The 14,249-nt window shown below is 39.6% G+C and overlaps 1 protein-coding gene across 1 annotated transcript in view; it reads left to right on the forward strand.

The window, feature by feature from the left end:
- Positions 1-14,249, forward strand: part of LOC124260583 (histone deacetylase 4-like) — a 185,138-nt gene that overhangs the window by 106,204 nt on the left and 64,685 nt on the right. Inside the window, 1 exon segment of the mRNA XM_046694906.1 lies at positions 11,948-12,162. Within this exon segment, the coding sequence (XP_046550862.1) occupies positions 11,948-12,162 (215 nt within the window).

Here is a 14,249-nt window from a genome sequence, read left to right on the forward strand (position 1 = left end):
TTTTCATCCAAAATTGGTAGATATGTCAAACATAACCTAAAGTGGTGCCTTTTGCTATTTACAGATTATTGTCATTTTTATTTTCTCGGTTTCCATGGAAACGTTTTGGACTTAGTCTTAAAGAAGGGTGGGCTTCGTTTCCGGAGCATAACTCAAGAACCGTTCAATATTTTTCAACAAAACTTGGTAGATATATCAAACAGATCCTTAAGTGGTGCCTTTTGCTATTTACAGATGTTTGGCATTTTTATTTTTCCCGGTTTCCATGGAAACGATTCAGACTTAGTCCCAAAAGTGAGGGGTGGGCTTCGTTTCCGGAGCATAACTCAAGAACCGTTCAATATTTTTCAACAAAACTTAGTAGATATATCAAACAGATCCTAAAGTGGTGCCTTTTGCTATTTGCAGATTTTTGGCATTTTTATTTTTCCTGGTTTCCATGGAAACATTTTGGACTTAGTCTCAAAAAGTAAGGATTGCTTTCGTTTCCGGAGCATAACTCAAGAACCGTTCAATATTTTTCAACAAAACTTTGTAGATATATCAAACAGATCCTAAAGTGGTGCCTTTTGCTATTTGCAGATTTTTGGCATTTTTATTTTTCCTGGTTTCCATGGAAACATTTTGGACTTAGTCTCAAAAAGTAAGGATTGCTTTCGTTTCCGGAGCATAACTCAAGAACCGCTTTGATATTTTTCAACAAAACTTGGTAGATATATCAAACAGATCCTAAAGTGGTGCCTTTTGCTATTTGCAGATTTTTTGGCATTTTTATTTTTCCTGGTTTCCATGGAAACGATTCAGACTTAGTCCCAAAAGTGAGGGGGTGGGCTTGCTAACATAACTCAAGAACCGTTCAATATTTTTCAACAAAACTTGGTAGATATATCAAACAGATCCTTAAAGTGGTGCCTTTTGCTATTTGCAGATTTTTGGCATTTTATTTTTCCTGGTTTCCATGGAAACATTTTGGACTTAGTCTCAAAAGTAAGGATTGCTTTTCGTTTCGGACATAACTCAAGAACCGTTCAATATTTTCAACAAAACTTTGTAGATATATCAAACAGATCCTAAAGTGGTGCCTTTTGCTATTTGCAGATTTTTGGCATTTTATTTTTTCCTGGTTTCCATGGAAACATTTTGGACTTAGTCTCAAAAAGTAAGGATTGCTTTAGTTTCCGAGCATAACTCAAGAACCGTTTGATATTTTTTCAACAAAACTTGGTAGATATATCAAACAGATCCTAAAGTGGTGCCTTTTGCTATTTGCAGATTTTTGGCATTTTATTTTCCTGGTTTCCATGGAAACGATTCAGACTTAGTCCCAAAAGTGAGGGGTGGGCCGTTTCGAGACACAACTCGAAAACTTCTCTATATCTTTCAGCAAAACTTGGCAGATATGTGAGGCAGATCTTGAAGTGGTGCCTTTTGCTATTTGCAGATATTTGTGATTTATTATTTTCTCTGTTTCCACGGAAATGATTCAGACTTATTCTCAAAAGGAAGGGGTGGGTTTCGTTTCCGGAGCATAACTCAAGAACCGTTAAATATTTTTCAACAAGACTTGGTAGATATATCAATCAGATCCTAAAGTGGTGCCTTTTGCTATTTACAGATTTTGGCATTTTACTTTTCCCGGTTTCCATGGAAGCGATTCGGACTTAGTCTCAAAAGTGAGGGGTGGGCTTCGTTTCCGGAGCATAACTCAAGAACCGTTCAATATTTTTCAACAGAACTTGGTAGATGTATGAAACAGAACCTTAAGTGGTGCCTTTTGCTATTTGCCGATTTTTTGGCATTTTTATTTTCCTGGTTTCCATGGAAACATTTTGGACTTAGTCTCAAAAGTAATCATTGCTTTCGTTTCGAGACACAACTCAAAAACCATTATAATATATTTTCAACAAAACTTGGTAGATATATCAATCAGATCCTAAAGTGGTGCCTTTTGCTATTTGCAGATATTTGTGATTTATTATTTTCTCAGTTTCCATGGAAACAATTTGGACTTAGTCTCAAAAGGGAGGGGTAGGTTTTGTTTCCGGAGCACAACGCGAAAACTTCTTAATATCTTTCAGCAAAACTTAGCAGATATGTGAGGCAGATCCTAAAGTGGTGCCTTTTGCTATTTGCAGATTTTTGTCATTTATTTTTTTCATGATTTCCATGGAAACGATTTGCACTTAGTCTAAAATCAAGCTAGACTTTAAGTAACTGTCAGATGATTTGTTCTTTCAAAGATGTGGGGGCCGGGGGGATATGTCATCTTCTGATGACTCTTGTTGTCACAGGTCATAACTTAGCACGATACGTCCAATAAGTTCCATAATTTAAGTATAGGTAGCGATTTCTTGCTTAATATGTTCAGAATAGCATTATTTTACCCAAAACTTTCATCTAAATCTAAAAGTTTTCATTTACAAGGACGGTATCCATTGCTGTAATATGACTGGCTGCCTTAGGTCACGTGTCTGATTTTGACCAATCACGACCCTTATAGCAGTCTGTGACGAAAAAGCGTCATTAGAATCCAATTTTTATCCAATAAAATCGTTTCTTACAACTGTGAAATACTCTCGGCAACGGTACAGTGATATTGTTGATGTTCAGTGCTTTCAAACGATACCCGACATTAAACGATTCGCCTGGCATGTTATTCATACAAAGCTTCGAAAACGGAGGTATTTTCCGTTGTTTTGTCATGTTACCTAGCGGAAAGCCACTGATATTAGGAAATAGGCGACCATACGTATTATTTAAGAAATCTTTTTATAATAACTTTCTGATTACGTAAAAATGAAAATATAAAAGAAAAAGGCACGGGCATGTTATGACATGTCTCAAATGAAAAAAAATCGCCATAGTTTTTGCTTCTTTCGTGGTTTATCTGGACATTACAAATGTAAGCTTGCATTTTCATTAAAAAATAAATTTATTTAAGTTGTATTATTTGAATTATATTATAAAAATACACTTCATATTTATCAACAATGGGATTAGATCTTTTAAATGGTGTATGAGATGTAGTAGTAATAACTTACAAGCTTATAATTTCCTTCATAAACATAGGCTTCATCTTTGACCTTAGAGTCTCTGGGAACTCAGTGTCATGGCAGTAAATGCCTCTGGTTGACTGGTGTTGAAAGAGTTAAAACGTTTTTTCCGGAATGGTTGGCTTACAAAACTATTTGAGAAAATACTCATTGTAAATGTCAGAGTTCCAAACACTGATAAAAAATAGTCCATTTTGAAATTTTTGGACATTTTAAATAAATTCCATTTAAAAACAAAAACAAAAAAGAACCCCAACAAGTAATTTCTGTTTAAAATTAATAAGGTTCTCTTATCAGAAATGAGGTTATGTTAACTGTAAAGTGTTTTTTGATCTTGTCACTTCTGTCTATCTATCAGCAGATGATTTTTTCATATTCTACATTAAATAATTAAATGTTTTTGAAGATAGTAAATTTCTACTAGTTTTAACTATTTATTCATGTTTTAATTTCAGCAATAGCATTTTCTACTCTATCTGAAAACCATTTCCTAAATAAGTAGCACTCGATATTGCTGCATCAGCTGATGATTGGTCTGTTGGCCCAGTGGTGAGGGTACAGATGGGTTCGAGTTCTATCCTGCAATTGCAAAACTACTTGTTATTTTATCTGTGACTCTTTACACAGGAGCAGGGGCGGTGGGTAGCCAAGAGGTTAAAGCGGTTGCTCATCACGACAAAGACCCAGGTTCGATTCCCAACATTGATACAATGTGTGAAGCCCATTTCTGGTGTGATATTGCTGAAATATTGCCAAAAGTGGCATAAAACCATACTCACTCACTTACTCACCCTTGAAGATCCGGGTTAGAATTATCTGAAGCAACTCCTGCTTGTCGTAAGAGGCGACTAATGGGATCGGGTGGTCAGGCTCGCTGATTTGGTTGACACGTCATTGTATCCCAATTGCGTAGATCGATGCTCATGCTGTCAATCACTGGATTGTCTGGTCCAGACTCAATTATTTACAGACTGCAGCCATATAGCTGGAATATTGCCGAGAGCGGCGTTAAACAACACTCTCACTCACTCATTGAAACTCGCTCGCTCGCTCGTTCATCCACCCGCCCACTCACCTGCCCACTCACCTGCCCACTCACCCGCCCACTCACCCGCCCACTCACCCACCTACTCACCCGCAGGAGCAGGCACTGGTAGCACAGTTGTTTCAGTGCAGTTGCACAATCCCTGGGCATTCTGTAATTGCAGGTTCAAATTCTGATTGACCCCAGTTATGGTTCCTGGTTTGTTAGCGCCATTCCTGTGCATGTGTGTTTTACCGAAGAGTTTAGCATCTCAGACCTGCATCATTAGGGCTGTGTTTCCACATTGAGCTGACACGCTTTGGTATAACTGGAAAAATCTTTATATCTGGTTAAACCCAACTCAAATGTTGTTCGTACTCAGATCAGTGTCCTGCATTTAGATCAGTAAGGCCATAAGAAACAGATTAGTTGTATTCGTCATCATTTATTACCCCAGCTTAAACATTTCTAAGTTTTAGATATTAAAGTTTTCCTTAATCAGAGTGACTGAATTTTACACCGCTTTTAGCAATATTCCATATATCATGGCCCCAGAAGTGGGCTTCACACATTGTACTCATGTGGGAAAACGAACCTGTGTCTCGGCATGATGAGTGAACGCTTTAACCGCTAGGCTACCTCACCGCCCTTTCCTTAATCAGATCATAAGGAGGGCGTTAATATTGTATTGGACATTTGGGGGGTATCAAATATTGTCCTGGACATTTGGGGGTATCAAATATGGTTCTGGACATGGGAAGTAGGGGTGGTATTGCAGAGAATTTTCGATATGTATTGCAATATATATATTTCGATATGTAGTGGAATATATTGCCAGAAGTATTTCTAAATATAAAACTACTTATAATCGAGCTAATGCTTGATTTATAAGGCAAAGACACAACAAAATAACTATGCTTGATTAAGCTTTAACAACCTTTAATCATGACAAAATATAAATAATAATTTGGCACAAATGAAACAAGGAAATATCTGACGATTTCCGACTGTTACGAAGTTTCCTGAATGCAAGTCGAAATACCGGGTTTTTTTATCAGCGTATCGCAATACGTATCGTTTTCATGTCTGAACCGGTAAATACCGGTAAACCGGTTATATTGCGCAGCCCTAATAGGGAAGGTAGCAAATATTGTCCTGGACAGTTAGAGGGTAGCAAATATTGTCCTGGACATTTGTAGGGTAGTAAATATTGTCCTGGACATTTGGAGGGTATCAAATATGATTCTGGACAGTTGGAGGTATCAAATATGGTTCACACTTCACATCGCATTCTTCACAGCATGAACGACTAATTTTGTGTGAATGTTTAGATGTGTTTCTTAACATAAGAGAAAATGAAACAGTGAAGTGATTTATGATCCTGTGACATTTGTCAAGGTAAACCTTTTTACAATTGTCATGACAATTTAAATTAAATCACTTAAATGTCTTTAACAGGAAACCTTGCAGTTATAAACAGGTTTTCACTGTAAAATTTCTTTTATAACCTGCAGATGTATGATCGTTGAGAGAACAATTTACAGCATACTTGTGTGAGTGATGATGGGATATGTGTGCACTGTGCGTTCAACAATAATATGCTCTTAAATGACGCTATTGACGTCATTACCAGGACCCCTGACCTTGCTATCAACGGGATGGGGGTCTTGACATTCCCTTCCTGTGTTTAAAGGGATGCCATGTGAGGTATATAAGATAGCTAATTATATGAAAATATTTCCATGGTGAAATAAAGTCATATTTTATAATGGAAATCAGTTCGCAGCACATTCCTTTCTCATGAGGTTGTAACAATGCCTTTAGTGTTTTTGATCGGGGATGTCCGAACAATGCAACATTTGTGATGTTGACTTAAGGCTATGTTTGTGTGGCACTTCACTTCATAGTCGTAGCTCAGCTATAGTTACACACAACTTGTTATTGACGTTAGGGGTGACTGATTTTGAAATATTTACATTCAATGAAATGTACATCTGTGCCATTTATAATATCAAAGCGTAAGGAAAAGTTAAACCGTGGGAAATCTTAGTGATTGCCGACTTCCTTGCTGTGATTTTTGGAAGAGTATCTTGAGGTGTGGATGAAGTAAAAGTTATCAAGTATGGAGAAAGAAATGCTGAGTGAAATTGGGGGCCCATTTTTAAATGGCATATCTAGTTGTCAAAAGTTGTTTAGAGGTGGCCTAATCATCGACTGCAGTGCTGGGGCAGTGGGGTAGTTGAGTGGTTAAGGCGATGCTCGTCATGCTGAAGACCCGGTTCGATTCTCCACATGGGCACTAAGTGTGAAGCCCATTTCTGGTGTCCCCCGCCGTGATATTACTGGAATATTGCCAAAAGCAGTGTGAAACCAAACTCACTCACTCACTCACTACTGCAGTGCTCTTTGCTTAGCAGAGTTGTGTCCCTTGAGCAAGACAGGAACTGATGATCCTGTATCTCTGTTTGTTAGCACCAAACGTATACTTGTGGGTTTTACTTAATATATAAATGTTTGAGACTTGTATCATTTAGGGCTTTCATTGGACATTAAACAGACACAATGTGATATAACTGGAATACTGTTTAAAGCTGCATTAAGCCCACCTCACTCACTCACTCAAAAAGATGCGGTATGGTAGCCTAATGGTTAAAGTGTCTGCTCCTCACGCTGAAGAACTGGGTTCAATTCCCACATGGGCACTATGTGTGAACCCTTTTCTGGTGTTCCCCGTCATGATATTGCTAAAAGTGGCGTAAAACAGTACTCACTCACTCACTCACTCACTCACTCACTCACTCACTCACTCACTCACTCACTCACTCACTCACTCACTCACTCACTCACTCACTCACTCACTCACTCACTCACTCACTCACTCACTCAAATATTGTTAGTTTAGGTGTATTCTCAGTAAGTGTAGTTTTCAAGGATATTTTTCTCTTGCAAATATACAGTTTGTCCAATACGAGCCCTGTTAGTAAAATTTGATAATTCTTCTCTTGCGGTAGACCAGCATGTTGCCACAGGATTTAACTCTGCCCTTTTCAGGCGTTAGACTTGCAGTACACAACATCACTGCCTGTATCAAACATTCATGACGCACTCCTTGTTATGGAAATTACCACGCTTTCAGAAATGACGCGATATACTCACAACTTTTCATTTTCAATAATTAATGTGCGAGAGACTTGCATCCTGAAGTGAGAAATTTCACACTAAAAAGATATTTGTGGGAAACTTTTTCGATGTAATGAGTTTACAGTAGGTTCGTTCAAAGCATGTGGATTTTCTTTGTCATAAGCACCTGTGGACTAGAAAGGTGATGGTGGCTGAAGGGGGATTTGATCTTCAGTATTGATTGTCGGGAACCTTTTTGGAAGGAAGGTTTTGTTCCCTGAATTTACAAATTATGACAGGTTTTGTGTGAAAGAGCAGAATATGCATTGGAGTGCCAGGCATTTTGCAAACAAATGTTGTTAAAAAAGTTTGTGGTTATGAAAAAGAAAAGTTTTTAGTGCTGGTTTGTTATGTATATATGCAAACAGTGATACAGTTTGAACGGTTGTTTGTTGTTCAATACAGCCTTCAGCAATATTCTAGCTATTTGTGGTCAGTTTGTAAAGTATTGAGTCTGGACCAGACAAACCAGTGATTTACATCATGAGCATTGATCTAAGCAATTCGATGTGCATCAACCAAGTCATCGAGCCTGACCACCCAATCCTGTCAGTCAGCTCTTATGGTACACATGGGTAGACCAATTCTAACCCGGTATAGGATGGTTCCATTCAAGTTGTGTTTAACATGACCTAACAGAGCTCCTGTAACTGCACTTGAGTCCATTCCACAAAGAGATTGTAGTGCTACAACAATCAGAACTCTCATGCTCCAACCTTAATAATCTGTAGGGCCTGTACAGTTGTTGATCACGGTCCAGAGAAGCTGCATATTGTTTAACAAACAGTCTGTCACCATACCCTAGAGTTTAAATTAAATAGGAGTCCTACTCAAGTCTAGAATATTTGGCTAAGGTATGCTCCTGTTTAACAAATAGTCTGTCACCCATACCATTCCCTAGAGTTTAAATTAAATAGGAGTCCTACTCAAGTCTAGAATATTTGGCTAAGGTATGCTCCTGTTTAACAAACAGTCTGTCACCATACCCTAGAGTTTAAATTAAATAGGAGTCCTACTCAAGTCTAGAATATTTGGCTAAGGTATGCTCCTGTTTAACAAACAGTCTGTCACCATACCCTAGAGTTTAAATTAAATAGGAGTCCTACTCAAGTCTAGAATAATTAGCTCAGTCGTTGCTTCAACTCCAGAAATTAAGGATTGTTCTGATCTCCATTTGTATTTGTAGACAAATATATTTTATTCATTTTTTAATTAGATAACTTTATTTCTGGGACTCAGTGTCAGCCTATTTTAAGTATATAATTTAAATAACACGGACATGATTGATTTTTAGGGGCTTTTGTACAAATACTTGTTAAGAATGTCCAAACACAGTAATGTAACCACACTCTTCCTATGGACTGGAAGTAGCCTATTCAGTTTGTGTCGTGTCTATATTTACCAACATTTATTTGCGGGCTGAATGCAGGCTATGCTGATACATTATTTCTGCTACAATGAATAATGCACAAATTGTTTCGTGAAAAGCATTTGTAACAAAATTATTTATAAGCTGGCTATTATTGGTCTATAAATATCCAATAAATTCGACACGACAGTAAAAATATATCAGAATACCTGACGAGAACTATTAATACCCAAGTTGAATGATAACATGTGTGTAAATACCCACTGGCTCAGAATATCGTCAGGAGGTCTGACCTTCTTGTGGAATGAGGACTTGGTAAGTAATGTATGCTTAAAGGTAGGATGTATGTGGCATCATTGCAAGGTTGTTTGGGGAAGTAAGTCTTAAGAAGGTCAGTTGCCATAGTTATTGCTTGTTTGGCATTGATTGAGACTTAGAGTAATTAGCATAGATGCTAAAGGGTTTGGTGCTGTAAATGTCTACTGATGGTTGAAACAGAGAGGGTTAAAGCCAAGATGGTTGATGAAGTTCCAGTGCTTGCTAGTCACAGTTGTTTGCAGATGGTTGTAACAGAAGGTTAAAGCTGAGATGGTCGATGCAGTGAATGGCATAATTGTCTGCAGATAGTTAGGACAGAGAGGGTTAAAGCAAAGATGGTTAATGGAGTTACAGGGCTTGATGACATAATTGTCTGTGGATGGTTGAAACAGTGGGTTAAAAGTTGAGATGGTTGATGGAGTGTGAGTTAAAGGGTTGACAGCCATTATCATCTGTGGACAGTCGAGACAGAGAGGGTTAAAACATAAATGGTCGTTATAGTGAGTTAAAGGGTTGACAGCCATTATCATCTGTGGACAGTCGAGACAGAGAGGGTTAAAACATAAATGGTCGTTATAGTGAGTTAAAGGGTTGACAGCCATTATCATCTGTGGACAGTCGAGACAGAGAGGGTTAAAACATAAATGGTCGTTATAGTGAGTTAGGGGGTTGACAGCCATTATCATCTGTGGATAGTCGAGACAGAGAGGGTTAAACAGAAATGGTCGTTATCGTGAGTTAAAGGTTGACAGCCATTATCATCTGTGGACAGTCGAGACAGAGAGGGTTAAACAGAAATTGTCATTATAGTGAGTTAAAGGGTTGACTGCTATAATCATCTGTGGATAGTCGAGACAGAGAGGGTTAGAGCCGAGATGGTTGAAGGATTTGAAGGACCCGACTGCCATAATCATAACGGTTGCCCTAAATGTGTACAGGGTATACTGAACATGTTATGTAAGGTAAATAGTACCCACACGTAGGCCTACCTCAGTGTTAAGATCAGGGTGCGTGTAGTCTCATGTGGATTAGTATTGCAGAGTTTATTCAGATAATTAGCCAAGTATTGCCGATATGTTGGGACATGCAACAAAATAATTGATGGGGGTCACTAAGTGCAAGACGTCATGAAGTAAGTCTCCACAACAGGTGGCATTAAAAATGGATGGATGTAAATTGTGTAGAATTAACCACCTTTGTGTTGGCTGAAGTAACACATCTATCATGCATGCTCCCTTTTGTCATCATGGCTGACGCCTGCTGATGTGAGGAGCGTGGACACCTACATGGAAGACTGCTGACCTCTTGATGAGTTAGTCTGTCTCCGCAGTCTAGTTGGTGGTGTCTGGTTTGTGAGTGGAAGGTTGGTGGTTCGAACCCCGACCAGCTGTCCTCTGCTGACTAGTTGAAGAAGTGTCTCTTTGGTGGTTCGAACCCCGACCAGCTGTCCTCTAGATGAGTTAGGCTGTCCATGGTCTAGTTGAAGAAGTGTCTGGTTTGTGAGTGGAAGGTTGGTGGTTCGAACCCCGACCTGCTGACCTCTAGATGAGTTAGGCTGTCCATGGTCTAGTTGAAGAAGTGTCTGATTTGTGAGTGGAAGGTTGGTGGTTCGAACCCCGACCTGCTCCATGAGTTAGGCTGTCCATGGTCTAGTTGAAGAAGTGTCTGATTTGTGAGTGGTAGGTTGGTGGTTCGAACCCCGACCTGTACCTGCTGACTTCTTGATGAGTTAGGCTGTCCATGGTCTAGTTGAAGAAGTGTCTGATTTGTGAGTGGTAGGTTGGTGGTTCGAATCCTGGCTGTGTTGAATGCTCTTGTTACTGTCTGGTGCTCCTGATTCTAAGAAAAATGATTGCAACTTTTATCCATAATGGATGATTTGTCATCAGTTTGATTAGACACAATTTGCTCTGCAGAGTTTCAAAGTGGTTGTCCGTTTGAATCCTACTTTGTCCTGATTATGTTTCCACTGAAGTAGTTATTGTGTGAGACTAGCGTTTGGCGTTCAGGGTTTCCTTCCATATGAAGATACCATGCATTGATATCACTGGAAACCTGTTCAAACTGTTACTGAAAATCCCACCCACCCACTTAATCACTCACTCACTCAAGCCACCCACCCACCCACCTACTCACACACACATCCCTTGTGATTTCTTGGCCTCTCAGAACCATCTTATGATAATAACCAAGATATTACACCCTGTACATTCTTCCTAACCCGTGTAGATCAAGGATAGAATTGATCTTCAGTAACCCATGTGTGTTGTAAGAGGCGTCTAACGGGATTGGGTGGTCAGGCTCGCTGACTGGGTTAATGCGTGTCATCATATCCCAGTTGCATAGATCGATGCTCATGCTGTTGATCACTGGGTTGTCTTGTCCAGACTTTAGTATTTACAGACCGCCGCCATATAGCTGGAATGTTGTTGAGTGCAGTGTTTAACCACAAATAAACAATCAAACGAGTACATTTCTACATATTTGGATCATTAACCTTACTGTACACTTTGTAGATAAGTTATATTGTGTGTGTGTGCATGTGAAGGCATGTCCGGTGTTATTTTGCAATGTTAATTATGACCTCTAAGTTGACCTTTACTTGCCCCATTAGCATGGCAATGTTAAATTCTTAGCTCACTTTAATGTCAAGTGAGTTCATGGTGTGTCTGAAACTTTGACCCACATCATGCCCAAGTTCTGATTTTGCAAATATTATCAATCTGATCAACACAGGCAGTAGGGTGGCCTAGTGGGTAAAGTGTTTGCTCATTGCACTGATGATCCGGGTTCATTTCCCGACGTGAATACAGTGTATTAAGCATTTTTATGGCATCCCTGACCGTAATATTGCTGGAATATTGCTATAAGAGGTGTATACAACTGCTTTCACTTATCCATAGGCTCAGGATCATTGTTATACTATATTTACATTATTTCACTTTAGAAGGTATGACTGTTAATCCGACACCATCTTATTGCAACTTTGTTAACCTCCAACAGATCTGACTCAGACGTCCCCGCTGGCTTCGCCGGAGTTAGCTCGACGGCAGTTCCGGGGCCCTCCGGAACTGTACCAGGACCAGCACCTCCAGAGAGAGATCGCCAACATCAAACAGCAGCAGCAGCTACAACACCAGTTCCTCCTGCAGCAGTATGAGCAGCAGCGACAACAGCTGGAACAAGAACACGAGAAGCAGCTCCATGAACACATCAAGGTTGGTGTCCTCGTTCACTGACTTAGCAAGTAGTCCCATTCATTGACTTCCTCGGACCCTTTCCACAAAGTGGTCTTGGCGCTATGATGGTCATAAAAACATAGGCTTAGGTCTCTTTGTGGAATGTGGCTGGAGATCTAGTGTGACCCAGAGCATCGTTTCAGAAATCAATCTTAGCGCACTCAATCAAACTTCCATACTTTAACTTTGGCCATCATTTATTCCCCATACTTTTGGGGTTATTAAAATGGACTCTTGGCCTCTTCATTGCACTATCTTATAGAAATGGGACCTGGGTCTCACTAGATGTCGGGAATCCTAGCTTTTCTTAGGGGAGATCATGACTCCCATCCAATATCTTCATCATCAAATAGAAATGGGACCTGACTCACTGATGTCCAGGGTCTGCTAGGAGATCTTAGCTAAGTCATTTCCAATATCTTCATTCATAGCACTAAGATTGCTTATAGAAATGGGACCTGGGGCTCACTAGATGTCCAGGGTCTGCTACACACAGAGATCTTAGCGCTAAGGAGATCATGACTCCCATCCAATATCTTCATCATCATAGCACTAAGATTGCTTATAGAAATGGGACCTGTAGCTCACTAGATGTCCAGGGTCTGCTACACATAGAGATCTTAGCGCTAAGGAGATCATGACTCCTATCCAATATCTTCATCATCATAGCACTAAGATTGCTCATGGAAATGGGACCTGTAGCTCACTAGATGTCCAAGGTCATCTAGACAAAGTGCTAAGGTGACTGCAACTCTCATTCCTTATCTTAGTCTTAATCATCATAGCGTTATATTGCTTATCAGTATTAAGCTTGTCTGGTCCTTGTTCCAGTCTTAGGACTACAATAATCATAAGTATATGTTAAAGTAAGGGAGTAAAATTTGTCTTTGTGCTAAGATCGCCTTACAAGAATGGTAGCCAAGATAGTTTCTTCATGCTTTTTGTCAACAGAAATCATTCAGTATTGAGAACATCAAACAAATATCTTAGAAGCCATGAGCGTGAAGCCAAGCATCCTAATTAGTTTGAATTACCCTCTAGGTGTATAGTGACACCTGGTTTGACACCTGTCTCAATGAAGGAAGTTGGTGGTTGAGTTAGGGGTGATGTTGTTCGTTAAATCTGTTTCAATAAGTAGGCAGGTTATGTCTGTAATTAGTTGACTGGCACATATCACATTGGCACTTAGTAAGGGATCAGTAGATTGTGGGCAGGAGTGTGATCGGTTTTGTTCTCTGGTGTGATAGGTCTGCCTCATCTCTGTGATAGGACTGTAGCCTCCTACTGCATAAATATTGTGTTCTCCAAACACTGTGGGTTTACATTGTACACTTCCATCATCATCGACTTACGTGTTGTCTCACACTGTGGTTGACAAGAGCAGGAACTGATAAATATCATTGACTTTAGGTGAAATTAGGTTTAACGTCGTGCTTGAGAATATTTCGCTCATATGACGATGTGCATGCGTGTGTATGTACGGCTGCTTGTACTAGCCCAGACTTAAGCTGGTTTTATAGTGCTAGCCCACTGAGATACCATGCCGCAGTGAAGCATGAGTACCCCACTCAGACACATTATACTGACTCAGACACATTATACTGACTCGCCTAGCGCAGGCAGGGACCAGTCCTTGTTATACCCATTAAATACCTCATTGACTTTAACTATGAATGCATGAAGTGTGGATAGTTGACGAACCTTTCAGGACTTGTTTTAGATATTATCACCATCCCTTTGGAATGTTAACACTACAGTATGAATGGTATAAATATGTAAATTGGCAGGTCATGATGACCGTGAAGGTGAAACCTAGAAATCTGTTATTTATTCCGGACTCATTCTCTCTTACCTGCCACATGTCAATGGAGGGCTAGTTGGTAACGCGCTGTATTTCCCTGTGCAGAGTTGCTTCCCTTGGGTATGAAGCAATGGTTGAGGGTTTGAATCCCAATTCTCCACCATTAAGGTTTTGATCTGTCAGCTTCAAATAATCATACCCGTGCACTCCTCTGTTTTACCGAAACACTCACTCAGCATTTTTATAATTAAACCCTCTCCATTCT

This window comes from Haliotis rubra, unplaced genomic scaffold (genome assembly GCF_003918875.1).
Source record: "Haliotis rubra isolate DU_JTF1 unplaced genomic scaffold, ASM391887v1 Scf77, whole genome shotgun sequence".
Taxonomy (NCBI): domain Eukaryota; kingdom Metazoa; phylum Mollusca; class Gastropoda; order Lepetellida; family Haliotidae; genus Haliotis; species Haliotis rubra.